The sequence below is a fragment of the Camelina sativa genome, chromosome 5 (genome assembly GCF_000633955.1).
Source record: "Camelina sativa cultivar DH55 chromosome 5, Cs, whole genome shotgun sequence".
Taxonomy (NCBI): Eukaryota; Viridiplantae; Streptophyta; class Magnoliopsida; order Brassicales; family Brassicaceae; genus Camelina; species Camelina sativa.
In genome coordinates, this window is record NC_025689.1 from 3926673 (window position 1) to 3943289 (window position 16617).

At 33.9% G+C, this 16617-nt stretch overlaps 5 protein-coding genes across 5 annotated transcripts; 2 read left to right on the plus strand and 3 right to left on the minus strand.

Annotated features, from left to right (window-relative positions):
• Window positions 4103-6704, plus strand: LOC104785363 (uncharacterized protein At2g40430). Its single transcript, XM_010510562.2, has 12 exons — window positions 4103-4370; window positions 4577-4749; window positions 4868-4919; window positions 5017-5042; window positions 5154-5237; window positions 5341-5451; window positions 5552-5646; window positions 5749-5871; window positions 5980-6102; window positions 6199-6265; window positions 6360-6439; window positions 6519-6704. Exons 1-12 carry the CDS (start codon window positions 4202-4204, stop codon window positions 6523-6525), a joined length of 1110 nt encoding a protein of 369 aa, XP_010508864.1. The 5' UTR covers window positions 4103-4201; the 3' UTR covers window positions 6526-6704.
• Window positions 6841-7870, minus strand: LOC104785362 (probable sodium-coupled neutral amino acid transporter 6). The gene is made up of 2 exons (XM_019245686.1): window positions 7275-7870; window positions 6841-7176 (listed from the first exon to the last, which is right to left on the minus strand). The coding sequence occupies exons 1-2, from the start codon at window positions 7763-7765 to the stop codon at window positions 7047-7049; spliced, it is 621 nt and encodes a 206-aa protein (XP_019101231.1). The 5' UTR covers window positions 7766-7870; the 3' UTR covers window positions 6841-7046.
• On the minus strand, window positions 9106-11116 carry LOC104785364 (putative sodium-coupled neutral amino acid transporter 7). Its single transcript, XM_010510563.2, has 5 exons — window positions 10644-11116; window positions 10371-10523; window positions 10067-10273; window positions 9510-9975; window positions 9106-9410 (listed from the first exon to the last, which is right to left on the minus strand). The coding sequence occupies exons 1-5, from the start codon at window positions 11008-11010 to the stop codon at window positions 9281-9283; spliced, it is 1323 nt and encodes a 440-aa protein (XP_010508865.1). The 5' UTR covers window positions 11011-11116; the 3' UTR covers window positions 9106-9280.
• On the minus strand, window positions 11422-13564 carry LOC104785365 (staphylococcal-like nuclease CAN2). Its single transcript, XM_010510564.2, has 8 exons — window positions 13270-13564; window positions 12964-13019; window positions 12758-12872; window positions 12552-12662; window positions 12212-12456; window positions 11949-12108; window positions 11800-11868; window positions 11422-11685 (listed from the first exon to the last, which is right to left on the minus strand). Exons 1-8 carry the CDS (start codon window positions 13414-13416, stop codon window positions 11590-11592), a joined length of 999 nt encoding a protein of 332 aa, XP_010508866.1. The 5' UTR covers window positions 13417-13564; the 3' UTR covers window positions 11422-11589.
• LOC104785366 (GDSL esterase/lipase At2g40250-like) lies at window positions 14348-15892 on the plus strand. The gene is made up of 3 exons (XM_010510565.2): window positions 14348-15068; window positions 15321-15591; window positions 15682-15892. Exons 1-3 carry the CDS (start codon window positions 14442-14444, stop codon window positions 15867-15869), a joined length of 1086 nt encoding a protein of 361 aa, XP_010508867.1. The 5' UTR covers window positions 14348-14441; the 3' UTR covers window positions 15870-15892.

Genomic DNA, 16617 nt, shown 5'->3' on the forward strand with positions numbered 1-16617 from the left:
GTGTGTAGTTTAAAATGTTAATATCTCTTGCAGTTGAAGATAAAGAATAATCTGAGTAAGTATCTATGATAAACTATTTAACAGCTTTTTCAAACAAAATATTTTGTTTCAAAAATGATATTTCTACGGATAAGTCTACCGTTATGAACCAAGTCGACGAAATTAAGCTACATATAAGTCAAGTGTAGTTAGAAAGATCAATTTATTCGTGTTATATGGTTTTCTGTACATTTACATCTTATACACAGTGTAACTAGTTAACACATGACGTAGTTGAGAGGTAATACATGCATACTGTATCTAGATAATATATGCATAGTGGAGTCTATACGTATTGTTGCTCGGTTTATACATTTTATAGAATGTTGTACATGATATATAAAAGTCGATATATGCACATATAAAAGATTTTTCTCATGTAAGATTTAGTTTTTCTTTCTAAAATTAAAAATTAAACTATAGATGCTATATAATAATATAATTTATAAACTTTATCTTCACCGCCGGCTATACATAATGTAGTTGGATTATACATGTTCGCAAACCGTGATAATACTATTAGTTTTCAATGTTATAAATTTTTTTTGACTGGAAATCAAAATATATGTGAAATAATATGAGTTACGTACACTATATGCATATTTATAGAAAGGAGTCGCTATCTACATCTGAAATCTAATGGCTACAAAGAGTTGCCTTGTCATCGTTTCGCTTCTAAAAGTTTTGGCTTAGATATGATCATCTTAGAAAGACAAGTATTTTCCTATCATATTATCTATTTATTTATGTCATTATGTAAATATATATTTTAAAAAATAAAATTTGTAAAAGAGTCTCGTGTTTGTGACAGCTATATCTCTTTTGTCTTCTCCCCCATATGAATTATATTTTCTTGCCCGAGACAAATTGATGTTAGTATCATTTTGGTTTTACAATACGCACATAAAATCATGTTATAAACGAAATTAATGATATCCAATATTCATAGTCAGTACTCAGTAGTTCCACTTGCAAAACGATCATTGGTTTATTTCCTACGTATTAGGAAAAGGCTTCTGATTGTACTTGTAAAATTTATACGTCCAACTTATACCATTATTTATGAAACACTATAGTTATTATCAGCTCAAGCAAAAGATATTTCATAAATAATGTTAAGGACGACTCAACATTGATGTGCCAAAAATTTATAGAATATATTTTGCTTGAGCTGATAATAACTATAGTGTTTCATAAATAATGGTATAAGTTGGACGTATAAATTTATATTCTATAAATCTATAAAAACTTTAAAAGTTATTGTGGATTAGGAATAAATTTAAACATAGTTATCAAAGATTAAGAATAAATTTTTGTTTTTAATTTTTTTTGTAAAAAAAAATTTCGTATACCGAAACAAAATATCCTTTCTTTTTTTTGACAAACCGAAACAAAATATCCATTTTGTTATCATACCAATTTAATGATATATTTGAAACACAGAGTCTTAGGTTTTTGAACAACTGGAAACTAAATCAGTGATCTAATAAAACTATGATAATAAAAGAGTTTTCTTTCTTTTGGTGTCAATAATGTTAAAAGAGTATAGGCTAATCAGTTTACGCTGTAAATTGTATTTCTCATGTCTGATTAAAAAGTGTCTAGCGTGACATTATAATGCATATATTTATCTCTCGTAGTCGTTGTATCATCTCTATGTTGGCACATCAATGTTAAGGACGACTCATTAATTAAACTCCAAGATATAACATATTGGATGGACCATACGTGGGATTTAGATGAGACCAAAAGGACAAAATAAAATTGAACATATCTTAAGAAGAATTTACAATAATATGTTGTAGTCAGGGTTTAGCAATTTGATCTACCCCACTCTCCTCTTGAATGTGACAAAAGAATCAAATGAGAATTAGGTCACGGGGGCGGCTTTGTGCTATCAAACATCACTCATTTTTTCTGATTTTTAAAACAAATCTTTTATTTTCGATATTTGTATAGTATTTTGATCAAATAATAGACATTGCTCAATCATTTACATCCTCAAATAAATATATATCAGAATAGTGTAGACAATTTTTTTTTAAAAAACGCGTTTATCATTAAGTTTTTGACTACATATGCTTTACATATAAATAACGCGTGACGTGTGCATGCCTAATTATAAACTAATTGTAACCAAGATTTGTATCAAAACTTATTTGTTGGAAGCCCACAAAAATGGGAGAGAAGAAGTGATAACACCACACGTTAAACAAAACATATATATATGCTCTTGTTTATTTTATTAAACTGGAATCAGGTGTCCGATGTTCCGTGACGCCAATTTAATCTACTCTTTACGAACTGATTTCATCCTTTTTTTCACAAACCATGCATTTTTTTTTTTTTCTTGGAAGACAGGTTACATAACGTACGACTGCCTAATTAATTACTCTTTGAAATTAATGACTTCTATTTTTGATAGCACAATATATGTGTTACAATTAATCATGCCCATTTGATAACCGTATAATGTTCAGAAAAAAGTTAGTATAGAAGACAAAAAAAAAGTTATAATATAAGTCAAATCAAATTGCAGAATAATTTTGAAGGTATTATTATCCGAGAGTTATATTCATATGAATGCACAGATTAAAAATATTCATGATGTTACTTGAAAAAAGCAATTTCCTTGATAAAAAAGCACAAAGACTTTAATAAGTCAATTTCTATGTATTTTTTCGGACGGTAATATCATCATGATACCTATGCGAAAGAAGTTGATTGATGTATTAATAATGGAATAATTATAACCATGAAACTTATAATTTTTGGTTTCGTTAATTCTCTCACATATTTTTTAGTTACCTGCTAGATTTCTTTTAAATATCTAATCAATCTATAGCAAACAAAAGCATCCCCTATTTAATAAAACAGAAGTACACGACTTCAAATTTGTAGGCTATATAATTTTAATAGTAAGTTATAAATGGGTTATAAAAAAATTGTATTAATTTGTTACAATATGTTAGGTGTGCACGGAAGATCGTAGGAGATAATCTTAATTACAAAGAATAAAAACAATAAACGGAATATTATGTAGGAGATGTTAAGTAAGTCAATTACAAAATATACCATAAATTATATATAATTAATTAGACTGATAATGCATATCTGTTTCAAATTTATTTCCAGAAATAACATCTTAAACTGTTTTCTTTGGGGAAAATGGGATCAAATGAACCAAATATCTAAAGAATTGGTTGGTGGGATGGTCATATGTTTAATTTGATGGGGCAAAGTAGTAGAGTACAAAGGTTATCCCCTTTATAATAAAACGCAAGTCTACAACATTAACATTGTTTTAGTAGACTTTATAATTTTAATAAATGGTTACAAATAGGTTATATATAAATTATAAATTAATCTATATATTAATTGTAACAAATAAAACCTTAATTGTAACCGAAAATCTTAAATGGGTTATTCCAAATTGATAGTTCATGGATATTTCAAACTTTATTTTCTGAAGATCACGTATATGGTTTCAAATATCTAGAATCACAATATTACCAATTTATTTTCCACAAATTTTATTGATAAAACATATCAATAAAAAAGTTATTAAAGGGATAAAAATATATTCTCAATCATAAAAAAAGAATTAAATCTCGCTAATTTAACAAGATTAATCGTGATTTTCGTGATCGTATTCAGAAATTAAAAATTAAACCTTAATTAATGCTAGATTATGATTCGTGCTAGAGCACGGGTTGAAATTCTTTTTATTTATATTATAATTTTAGAATAAAATATAATTTATATGATTGATTTAAAAAGTTTTTAAAGTCCTAACATTAATCTTGATCTTTAGGATTATATTTTATTATAAAATTATAGTATAAATAAAAAGACTTTTAACCCGTGCTCTAGCACGGCGATAATTATAGTGAAACAATTTTTGTTTGGTTATTTTAATTAACCTAAATTTCTTTGTGTAGAAAAAATTAAAGAGGAAAAAAAAAAGAAAAATCAAAAGGATGATATGGGCCCATTAGAGGGAAATGGAGCTACATAAGGCCCATAAAGTATATCAGTAAGCCCTACTTACTTTACCCCTAGTGTCCTCCTCTTCTGCAACCATCTCCTTTCCCTTTTCCTCTTTCGTTTTACCTTCGCGCCGCCGGTAGAGAGAGACACACACACAGAGAAAGGAAAAAAAATGGGGAAGAAGGCGAAAACTTCAAGGAAAGGGAAAAAAGCATGGAGGGCTAACATAAGCACTGAGGATATTGAAGATTTCTTTGAGAAGTCTACCAAAGATGCTCTCTCCGGCGGCAATCTCTCCGCTGCTCCCAGCGAGGACCTCTTCCACGTCGATAAATCCCATGGTTTGTTCCTTTTCCCTTTATATTTTAGGGTTTAGTTTGAGTCTCATATCTCAGCTGAAGTAGTAATGAAATATGCCTTTTTAGCTGCTTGATTAGATTTGATGTGAGTTATGAGAGTGTTCATGGATGGGATTGATATTTCAGAAAGTAAAAAAAGAGTATTTTTTTTTATGTTCGTGAATTTGATTTTTTTTTTTGCATATTAGACCTTCCGGTGAAGAGAAAGATTGAGAAACGTAGAGAGAGAGTGCTCCGTTATGACAGTATTATGAAGAAGAACCCATTTGTCCAGTTAGTGCCATCTTCTAAGCCAAAGTTGAAGAAAAGTAAAAAGGCAACAATCGTTACAGAAGATAAAACACCTAAACAAGTTCAAAAGGTGAGTTTTTTTTTTTTTTTTTGATGATATGATTTTCTAGATTTATAAGATTTTTGTTGTTCGTCTCTACATTGTTCTGGAGAGCTTATTTCATATGATGTTTTGTCTTTCTTTTCAGAATGTTGGTGATGATTCTGTAATGGTAGACTTGTGGGGTGATGATAATAAAGGTCTGTTTAGTTAATGTTTACTTTCTAGCTGCTTCTTAATCATAACTTTTTTCCATGTCATGATTTAACATTTCCGTTTCGAAACATATACTTGCAGGAGAACATGAGACCAATCCTAGAAAGGTAATGTGTCTCCTCTAATTGAAGTTGTTAGCTTCTGTTGTTTCTGTAATGGAGAAGTTGGTTTGTTTGAGACAGTTACTCAGTTGTTTAGAAATTTTTTCTGTTGTACAGATTTTCAAAAAACCTTCAATTATTCCAGCAGTAGAAATTGAACATCCAGGATGCTCATACAACCCTACAACTGAAAGTCACCAGGTAATTTTATTCATTATTAACTAAGTTCTACAGATCTGAGCGAGCTTGTTTTATCATCCTAGTTCTTGTGTGTGAATGTTGCATTCATTTCTTTGTATTGCAGGATATGTTGGCTGAAGCTGTTGCTCAAGAAATGCAGAAAGTTTACAAAACTGAGTTAGGGCCTGCACCTGTACCTTTGACTATTGATGGAGATGACGTCAGTGAAGATGAGGTGAGTCTTTTGCTTGTTTTGTAATCAATTTTAATTAATGGAAAGATGAGCATTGTATTTGATAGTTTAATCCATACGGCTGTTGTATTTACTATCTCAGAGGTACTTTCTTGGAGTGGATAAAAGTCTTGGTGATGGTGAAGATGAAGATGATGAAGAAGACGTTGAGAATGAAGTGTCTGAGGCTGGCAACAAGTAAGAAGCTCTCTGATTCTTGGTAGACAGTATTAGATTCTGTTTACTTACTCCATCAGCAAAGAGTTGGATTCTCATGTGTTTGAAATTCTTGTACTGCAGTTTCGCAAGAAAAACAAAGAGGGTTACCCGCGTGGAATTAAATAAGCGATGTAGGCATAAGGCTCTGCGAAAAAAAGAGACAAAGGAAAAGGCTAAAAAGCAGATCTCAAAGGAAATTGACAGGTATTTTGCGATTTTAATATATCTTGATGATGTCTCTGATTACTTGTAAAATCACACCTACACAAAATCTTGTTTTAACTAGTTTTCTTTTCTGTTTCTGCATTGTAGTTTACCAAATATCTTAAAAGAAATAGCCCGAGAAGATGAGGATAAACAGAATAAACATTTACGACGGGTCGTCGCTAAGCAGGAAGTGCTAAAGATACGTCCTCCACGTTTGGGAAAGTACAAGTATGAAACTGATTCCTTCTTTACACCTATACATTTTCTTGGTCATTCTGATCAAATTATATTTTATAGTTCTGAATTTTGACTGTTTGTTTCAAGATTTGAGGCTCCACCAGTTCAAGTCCTCTTGACAGAAGAGATGACTGGGTCACTTCGTAAGCTGAAGGTATACTCTTTGTTCCCAGAATCCAACGTTTTTGGTCCTTGTGAAATTTCTTAGTGACTAAAAACTGAAATAGTCGTTCTCTTAATTTTGATAGGCATGTTGCACTCTTGCAAGAGATCGATTCAAGAGCCTCGAGAAGCGAGGAATACTTGTTCCCTCAAAGAACATTAGAAGGTTAGTTTTTACAGCAATGACTCATACAGTAAACAGAGTAGATTATGCTGAGTTCTTACTATGATCATGAATTGTGCAGGTCTTAGGATCACTATCTGCGGCTTGTTTGAGAAAAGATTTTGGTAGAAATCAACAACAAAATACTGTCTCAATCGACTCATATATCTTGTGTTTTAACATTAAGTTGTTTGAAATGTTGTCAAATTTTGAGTTTATGAATGAAAAACAATAGATTTTGCTACAAATTTAATCGCTCATGAAGCAATAGTTACATTTGCACCTACAAAGCTGAGACTAGGTGAAGGAAACATCTTTTTCAAGAACAAAAAGATAAATTTAGGAGTTGCATGTGATTTTCCAAGAAATATAGTTGAGGAATTATCGAGTGTTTGTCATTACATAATCATCCAATGAGCTGGGGAATAATATTGAAGAAATATTTAGTTAGTCTCTTTGATTTATTATTTTTCCAAATACAGACATTTTTCCTGAAGTTGCTATCAAGATGCACTTCTTACAAAACCTATTATACATAGAGATAAAATAAATGCAACACAAGCCCTACCATTTAACAAATTCATGAAGAAAAGGGACTCCTAAAAGCTTTTCATATCTTTTCTCTTGCTGTGAAAGTGTATATATTTGTTGAAATGGCGATGATACTTGTGGCAACAGCAAGAACAAGCATTACTGAAGCTACAATCTTGTCTCTTAAAGTCGAAAAACCATTCACATTCCTGCCAGTTTTCAAAACACATCAAAACAACTGATAAGACTTAAACTTGATTCATTCGGAATTACAGAAGAGGAATTAATCAAGAAGGGTTGCATATACCTTAAGACAATAGCAGCTGGAAAGATGAAAGCTATAGAGACTGTAAAAGTTGATCCTAGGAACTGAAAGAAGTACCAAATGTCTGGTATAGCAATGGCACCCAAGAAACAAGATATCAGTAATGGAAAAGTGAGTCCGAAGAATCTTTTGTTGTCTTCCATTAAAGAAAGCTTCATAGGGAACAAGAGTTCGTCAAGGTTGGCTCTTAAAGAGAAGTTGAATAGAGGAAACACAAGCATGAGGTGAATGGCGTAAATGACTCTAACAATGTCGTTTAGTAATGAACCAATGGAAGAATTGGTGCTTTGATCAAAGTTTATTAAAACATCTGTCATGGTGGAATCCCCAAACAGAAGGTAACAGAAAAGACCAGTAGCTGAGTAGATTGTAGCACACAGAATCACAGAGACCCTTGTTGCTGACAGCACATCTAATGGATCTTTCAGTTCAAATCCGATTGGATGGACTGCAATAATGTTTGTCAAAATCATTACTTCATAATCAGGAGTGTGAATGTGAGGTAGAATAATAACCTGTTCAGCTGTAGCAAAATCTTGAGGATCTTTGGGCTCAGGTCTCAGGTGCAGAGAGTAAGAGCTGCCTTGTCTTCAGAACAAGAGCTGGACTCCATTGGTCTTTGAAGACATCCAAGCATATTGCTCTGCTTTGACTACTAATATTTGGGTGCATGTGGGTTTGATTAACATGAATCATCAACAAAGATAAACCTTTAATTAGCACACAGTGCATGAACATACAACCACATTAGTAGTGACCCTTAAAAACAACTTTACCAGAGATTGAATACTACAGATAGGACATTATCAGAAAATAACTATGATACTACCAAAACATTTACCCCATGACAGAGATGAATAGTTGTGCATTAACAACGATTCAATCTCTATAAACTTCTGTAGTACCAAGCAATTTAAGTTTTCTTACACATATTGTCAATCTCAATAAGAAAATGACAGATAACTAACAAAGCTTCTCAGAGCTTATTTACTTTGATTATCAAAGTGGACCTACTAGCATCATTCTCTAATTGGTCCATACGACAAGCTCATGAACGCTTTGAGGTCTATTAAAAGATGCAACAGAACATTGGTTCAGCTTTTCAGCTAAAGACACTTCCTTTCACAGACTCAAAGCTCGAGGCTAAGACCTTACAACAAAATTGAAACAAGAGTCATCATCTTCTTACCAAACTTTGGCTCAAAATTGCATCTTTGGAGGCTCAAATGGATAACCTTCTGCAATTAAAAAAAAAAAGATGGATTACGAACACAACACAAATCAAACACCTATAAACCCTAAAATCTCAACTCCTACACCGATTCACAATCACTCAAGTGATAACACAAAAGCCACACATTCAACAAAGCCATAACGAATCTGAAACGAAATCAAGTGAATCCCCTAACTTAACCCCCAAAACATAGGTCCTGGGTCTTAGAATTTCATAATCAAAGGCCTTAAAGTAGAAGAATTTGCTTCGAACCTGGCATTGTGATATCGATCTGAAAAGTTCTGCCTTCGTGCTTCGCCATCAGAGAGACGAGACGCGAGAGAATTGGATGTCATCGTCAGAATAGGATAGTCTGTAAAATTATCCTTTTTCTATACAAACATGTAATCATAGAGACTAGTTCTCCGTAATAATAAAAACAAAACGGTTTGTGATCTTTCGTTTTCGTGATTTTGATAAGGATGACCATTTTCGAAGAGGCTGCATCAATTTGTTTAGAGCAGGCTGTGAAATGGCTGCACAAGGTACTAAAAATATTATAAGGCTCAGCAAGGCTTTGTTTGTCTTCTCACTTATGACTTTGCAAGAAAAAGAAATTTGATTTATATCATCACATTACAGTTTTGCAAATTTGGTGTCACTACTACTTGGTTCAATGATAGTTTCATCAAACAAACGTAGTATACAATGTACACAAGCCCTACCATTTAACAAATTTAATATGAAGAAAAGGGACTCCAGTCCAGAAACCTTTTCATATCTCTTCTGTTGCTGTGAAAGTGTATATATTTGTCGAAATGGCGATGATACTTGTGGCAACAGCAAGAACAAGCATTACTGAAGCTACAATCTTCTCTCTTAAAGTCGAGAAACCATTCACATTCCTGCCAGTTTTCAAAACACACCAAAACAACTGGTAAGGTTTAAACTTGATTCATTCAGAATCACAGAAGAGGGATTTATCAAGAAGGGGTTGCATATACCTTAGGACAATAGCAGCTGGAAAGATGAATGCTATAGTGACTGTAGAAGTTGATCCTAAGAACTGAAAGAAGTACCAAATGTCTGGTATCGCAATGGCACCCAAGAAACAAGATATCAGTAATGGAAACGTGAGTCCGAAGAATCTTTTGTTGTCTTCCACCAAAGAACGCTTCATAGGGAACAGGAGTTCATCGAGATTGGCTCTTAAAGAGAAGTTGAGTAGAGGAAACACAAGCATGAGGTGAATGGCGTAGCTGACTCTAACAATGTCGTTTAGTAATGAACCAATGGAAGAATTGGTGCTCTGATCAAAGTTCATTAGAACATCTGTCATGGTGGAATCCCCAAATAGAAGGTAACAAAAAAGACCAGTAGCTGAGTAGATTGTAGCGCACAGAATCACAGAGACCCTTGTTGCTGACAGCACATCTAATGGATCTTTGAGTTCAAATCCGACTGGATGGACTGCAATAATGTTTTGTCAAAATCATAACTTCAGAATCAGGAAAAAGGAAGATAGGTTCTTGGTTGTCAATTCTTAATTCTTGATACTCACCATTGAAATGAAATGTGAAAGCTGTAACAATAACAGGGGAAGCAGTGAAGAGACTGAAAAACGATAAACCACCATCGTTGAGGTCTGGAAAGAGTCTAGGAGTCTTTGTTTTCCCTTGAACGATTGCTACAATCGCTAACACCGAGCTTATGACAACAAAGAGTAGCGCAAGCAGAAACGAGATTGCAGAACTTAATGCTAATCTCTCTACAGAAACAATCAACAGACAAAATAAACCAAAATCATCAGACCAATACGCATTTGAGGTCTCATAAAAACTTGACTTGGTTAAAAAGAAACGTACCTACACGTCTGCATAAGACTAAAGGAAAGAAGAGGAAGACAAAGATGAACAACAAACCAAAGAACCTCGTATTCCACCAATGAGAACCAAACCATTCTTGAAGAAGACCCAAATGTACAATCCCATCCTTTTCATTACCCGATAGAACATCACCTGACAGAGAGAGAGAGAGATAACAATATCGCTTGTGGATCAATTCAATCAAAAGGGTTTTAGGGTTTGTTAAAAAGTTTCAATTTTTTTTGAAGACCAAAATTACAATTTTTGTTTTACCAATGATAATGGAGAAAATAATCATAGACCCAAAAGTGACAACCATAGAAACAATCGTAACAGCGACGGCACCAGGTTTCCCAAACGAATCCTTCATCACGCCGGCGTAAGTCGTTGACTCTCCGACGAGAGTCGATTTCATCAAAAACCCAGCTGATACATTGGAGAGCCAAGCTATGATCACGATTATCGAAAGAGATGGGATAACACCCAGAACTTTAAACGCAGCCGGAATCGACATAATCCCAGCTCCGACGATGCTCGTTGAGATGTTAAACACAGCTCCGGCGAATGAGCCATGGCTCTCCGATGATGATAACGAAGGCTCTTGGTTTGGTAAGAGAGGTGCTTTAATCGTAGGAGACATTTTTTCTTCTTTACCGGAGAAAGAGAACTTTAACAGACAAATTTCTCCGGCGAAGAAGAAATGTGTTTGATTTGATTTGTGAGAGAAGAGGAAGAAGATTGGTTTAACGTCCTGTATATTTACTTACGTGGCATCGTTATCATATAATAAAATATCATATTTGGAATTAAAAGCTTACACACAAACTATCACATAATATATATTTTTTTATAGAATTTTTAATAGGAAAATATCTTAATAATTTAATTATTTCTTCTCTAAGCTTCAAAAATATCTTTTATATTTTTTGGATTTTTAAATCTTTTTCTGTGATAATATTATGTTTTTTTTAGAAAAGTCTAGTAACATGTTTTAACTTGGATACTTGTGTGATAATAATTTTAGAGTTATTAGTAATAATTTTCTACTTGGTTCAATAATGTTTTATCAAACGTATAAATGTTACACACCACTTAGTCACTTAGAATGGAATGGGATTGCAGAATTAGAAGAAAAAAAACTCAATACTCATAAATCTCTTAATGTTTTAAACACTGATTTCTTCAGTTTGAGTTAATATCCAAGCAGAGTCAATTGTGTCTACTCACGCCTATTGTTCTTTCTCCAGTCCCATGGCTTCTCTGGATTTGAAGAAGCCCACAAACCAATGCGTTTCTGCCTTGCCTTCTTTTCCCACTGATTGATTTCACACACAAACAAGAAAAGGAACCGTTAATAGTTAGAAAATACAATGCCAATAAACTAAAGAGACTTGCAAAAATGTACTACAAGTTTTTTTACTAATCTTGCCTTTGCAAGAACGGTGCGCTTATCACAAGCTATGTAATGCCAAGCAAGACCTTTCTTTAGCATTTCCTCCTACATAAAAACCGAAAAAACGGTTTTAACATAGTTTTTGTCAGAACATAAGGAAAAATATAGGGAAGTACTTTAACTACCTGTACAAAACTCCCATTGCAGTATAAATCACCTAAGCATCGTCCATATTGATCTTCTCCATAAACTAACACCTTCAAGCTTTTCCATTGAACAATCTTAAGAAGCCCTTGTTGTGCCTCTTTCCCAAACGGCATTTGGCTCTCCGGTGCATCTATTCCCCTATTTATTTTTCCATAACCAAACAGCTTCACTTAACAAACAATCCATGGAATATATGATTCTAACTGAGCTTTTTCGTAAAGGTAAAGAGTGATTTTTTTACTTTAATCTAATTCTGAACTTCCGAGCAAGCACTTCCTCATTCTTTATATTTAGTACCCTGTAACCAGAATCAATGATCTTTTGGTGAAGTTCATCTGCTTTTGGGTAATTCCTCTGCTCGCGTGCTTTAGCTCTTTGAACCGCAGCAAGATTGACTTCCTTAGGAACAGAAGATGCCACAACCGGCTCTGAAGTACTGACATACACAGTGATGGTATCTCCATCTGCCACAGCTTTTGGATCCACCTTTTTTTCCATTACACAAACTTGATCAGCAACATAATCGATTCCCAAAACTGTTTTTTTCCCTTTATAATTGGTACTGAAGTAATAATTCTAACCGGAAGCGTTTGAAATTCGAAAAGAATCCCTTCAGGCAAAGACACAGGAGCTTCAGCAGAGTGCTCAACCACAGTGTGAGGCAAAGGCAGTCCATAGAAGGACAAAAGTCCCTGTCATAAACCAACATTAATCTCCCAATCAATACTCATACAATGTACGGAATCGAAACATCTATAGTTATTGCTACTCATTTCAAAAAACATACCTCAACATCAGCTTTCTGATTCTTTTCTAAGACCTCAGTAACAAGCCTAGTAGCTTCCTCTGCTGTCTGTGGGGGAGGTCTGGCTTGCTTCCATGCCTCAAGTATCTTTCTATACCTTATACACACGAAAACAAGAGTCACACATCAAACATCACATAATTTATACTAGACGAAACAACATGTAAACTAATGTTGTGTTGTATTACCACTTTGCTTGAGCTTTTCTGGATGACTGAACATACCTCCCAAGCCCTTGAGGAACCTAGAAGTAAAGTCATTATCAAAATCAGTCCTGATCAAAATCAATCTCTGATGTATCGGTTTAAGCAAAACCCAGTTGTATAACTTTGGTTACAAATATTCTGAACCACCCTAAAAAAGCTAAAGATCTTTTTGAACCAAATTCAGGTAAAGATCAGATCATCAGAACTTTTCAACCACTTAATTATTTAGCTAAAGCAGAAGAAGTAGATCAAAGGACACTTAGAAGTTTCAGTGAGTAAAATTAAGACCTGGGAAGTGTTCTCGAAGTTGAAGAGATCGTGAGCGAGAGCTGAAACACCGACGGTAGAGGCGGAGACGCTGTGAGGAGCGAGAGACTCGTCGGTCGTTGTGGGTTTGCAGCATTTTCCGTAGAGAAACGTAAGCGCGTTACCCATCTTTTTTTACCCAATTTTAGGAATTCCAAAAAAAAAAGAGAATCTTCGATCTTTGCTAATACCAGAAGAGAAGAGAATCCTACAGAGGAAGGACAAAGGAGCACTTGTCTCTGAAGTCTGTCTGAATTATTTAAGTCAAAGAGAAACACTTTAACTCTCAGTTTACATCATTTGACTAATAAGAAGAAATAAATCAATAATTAAAAGTTATACTATATTATTGGGGACAGAGATTGTTATTTACAGTTTTACAGTTTTACACTTTTACTACATTTTCTTTTTAGTTCCAGTTGAATTTTTAACAGTTGTAAAATTAATAGGGAAATTTGATACCACCAAACAGTTTGATTAATCATTAAAATGTGGTTGGTGATTTGTAGTGATGAAAAACAAAATTAATTTAAATATTTTTTGTTTGTGGTCAATATAAAAACACTTAAAAATCACATTGTTTGTAAGTTGAGTTAAAATTTTACCAAGTCTAAGAACAAACTATAGTCAATGGTATGGAATCCACCTATTGTGAGGGCACAAATAACCAATCAGGATAACATAAAGGCCCATTCCATACATTGCAAGAATGTACGTATGGCTTGATATATCATATATCCAACTAAGATAGAGTTATTTAATTTAGACAATCATTGCAAATTGAAATGTGTATATATATCTAATCTAATATACAAAAATTCTCAGATAACCCTAGCAGAAGCTGCTACGTTTTGCAGTCAAATAAGGAAATTTATAAAAATATTTTATAAATTAGTTAACTCCTATTCCTATAATAAAAAATCTGCCACCTCCAGATTATACAAATATTTTTTTTGTAAATTATTCAACTCCTATTCCTATTGTCAAAAAACCTGTCACCTCAAGTCTCAAGATGTATACAACTCCTATTCCTATTGTGAAAAAGCTTTGGACCCCTCTCTCTATATATACACTTTGGCCATTCCGATCTAACCAAACAAACAAAAAATCGTTAACTCTCTATTGTCATCATTCCACAAAAAAAAAAACAAATCATGAACTCTCATCATTACAAACCAATCCTTCTTACATTCCTCATTACTCTTCTTCCCCTCCTCCAACTTCTAAGCCCTACCAATGCGTTACCATCCCCACCAATAACAGCTCTCTACGCCTTCGGCGACTCCACGGTGGATCCCGGCAACAACAATTACATCCCCACTCTTTTCAAGAGCAACCATCCTCCCTACGGCAAATCTTTCCCGGCACAACTCTCCACGGGAAGATTCTCCGATGGAAAACTCGCCACCGACTTCTTAGTCTCCTCCTTCGGGATCAAACCCACTTTACCAGCTTACCTAAACCCTTCGGTCAAACCCTTTGAGCTTTTGACCGGAGTTAGTTTTGCCTCGGCTGGAAGTGGTTTAGATGATCATACGGCGATGTTATCGTTGACTTTGAATATGGACAGGCAGTGGAGGTACTTCGAAGAGGCCGTGCGTAAGATGAAGAGTTTGGTTGGAGAATTGGAGACTGATCGGGTGATTAGGAATGCTGTGTTCGTGATTAGTGCAGGCACTAATGATATGACTAACAATGTTTACACTCGTGCTCCCGGGAGTTTCATCTCTGTTTCGAACTATCAAGATTTTCTACTTAGCAAAGTCGAAACTTTTGTCCAGGTACTTAGTTACATACTTATCTTTCAAATTTGAATTTCATATTCTATAATTTAATCAGATTTAATTCATTAGTATATATATATATATATATATCTCTTATAAAAATCCAGTTTTTTTGTCCTTGAGATTGTTCTCACAGGCCCATATATTATAGTTAAGAGTTAGAGACCTCTACGGTCATCTTGTTTTCTCATAGTTACATATACGAGAGAGATCCACTAACATATTTCTAACCTTACAATTGGTTTGCAGAGACTATACAACGCAGGAGCAAGAAGGATTACAGTAGCTGGACTACCACCAATCGGATGCCTTCCAGTGCAAGTAACAGTCGCTAGCTTCACTTCTCGCAACTTCCACCGTAGGACCTGTACCAAACCCCAGAACGCTGATTCTAGGGTTTACAATCAAAAGCTACAGAGTCTAACCTTCCGTCTTAGTCAGAGGCTTAGAGGTTCCAAGGTTCTTTACCTTGATATCTACTCTCCGTTAATCGACATGATCAATTATCCTCGTAAATACGGTAAGTAACTGATTAAGTTTTTTTTTCTTAAATCTTGCACATATTAGTTAAATTATGATGTAGTTTCTAATTTGAGATATATTTATGCAGGAATAGAGGAAACACTGAGAGGATGCTGCGGGACGGGGTTTCTTGAAGCAGGACCTCTATGCCAGCCAACGTCTCGGACTTGTGACGATGTGTCCAAGTATTTGTTCTTTGATTCTGTGCATCCTTCACAGAAGGCTTACTCTGTCGTTGCTAGTTTCGCCTTACGAAATTTGCTTCCTCGCCTCTAATTCATTAGTATTTTTTATTTCAATTTTTTCTTGAAACATTATTGGTGTTTTGTACGTAACATTACATTTATTCCATCATTTTTGTGGAATAGTGAATAGATCAGATTTCTACTTTTTTTTTCACTGACTCTAAAAAGTTCATCTATAGAAGCTTTAAATAGAAAACTTAATTTTGCCACTCCAAAATAGTTTTGTAAGAATTATACGATGTCAAATATATGAAAAAGAAAATTGGATCTCTCACGTTACAAATATGTTTCGACTTAATTAACAATATGGAATATGTATATATATACTTGTTCAAATTATTAAGGACTGGGAAGAATGATACAACAAAGACACATGTTAGTAGTCACAAAACAACAAAATCCTACCATAGTTTTGATTCTCTGGAAATATGTAAATATTCTTAAATATATAAAACGATATATAGCCAAATCTTATTCAAGGCCCGAGATGATAAGAAACGATTATATGCGAATAACAAATAACTTGTTGTCTATCGAGGAGATCAAGACACATCTCTATGTCAAGTACATCTGTCTTCTTGTCTTTCTCTCAATTTTTTCTCTTAACGAAAGTTTTTTTTCCCTTAACCTCACGACTAAAACTAAAATGAACTTTGGTAGGCATCAAAGTTGTGTTTTAATAAAATATAATTTTTTTTTCTATTGTCCTCAGACCCCAAAGCCAAGGTAAGCTCTATATCTTTCTACAAATCGTCAATTTGACTTTTAAAAAAAAAAAA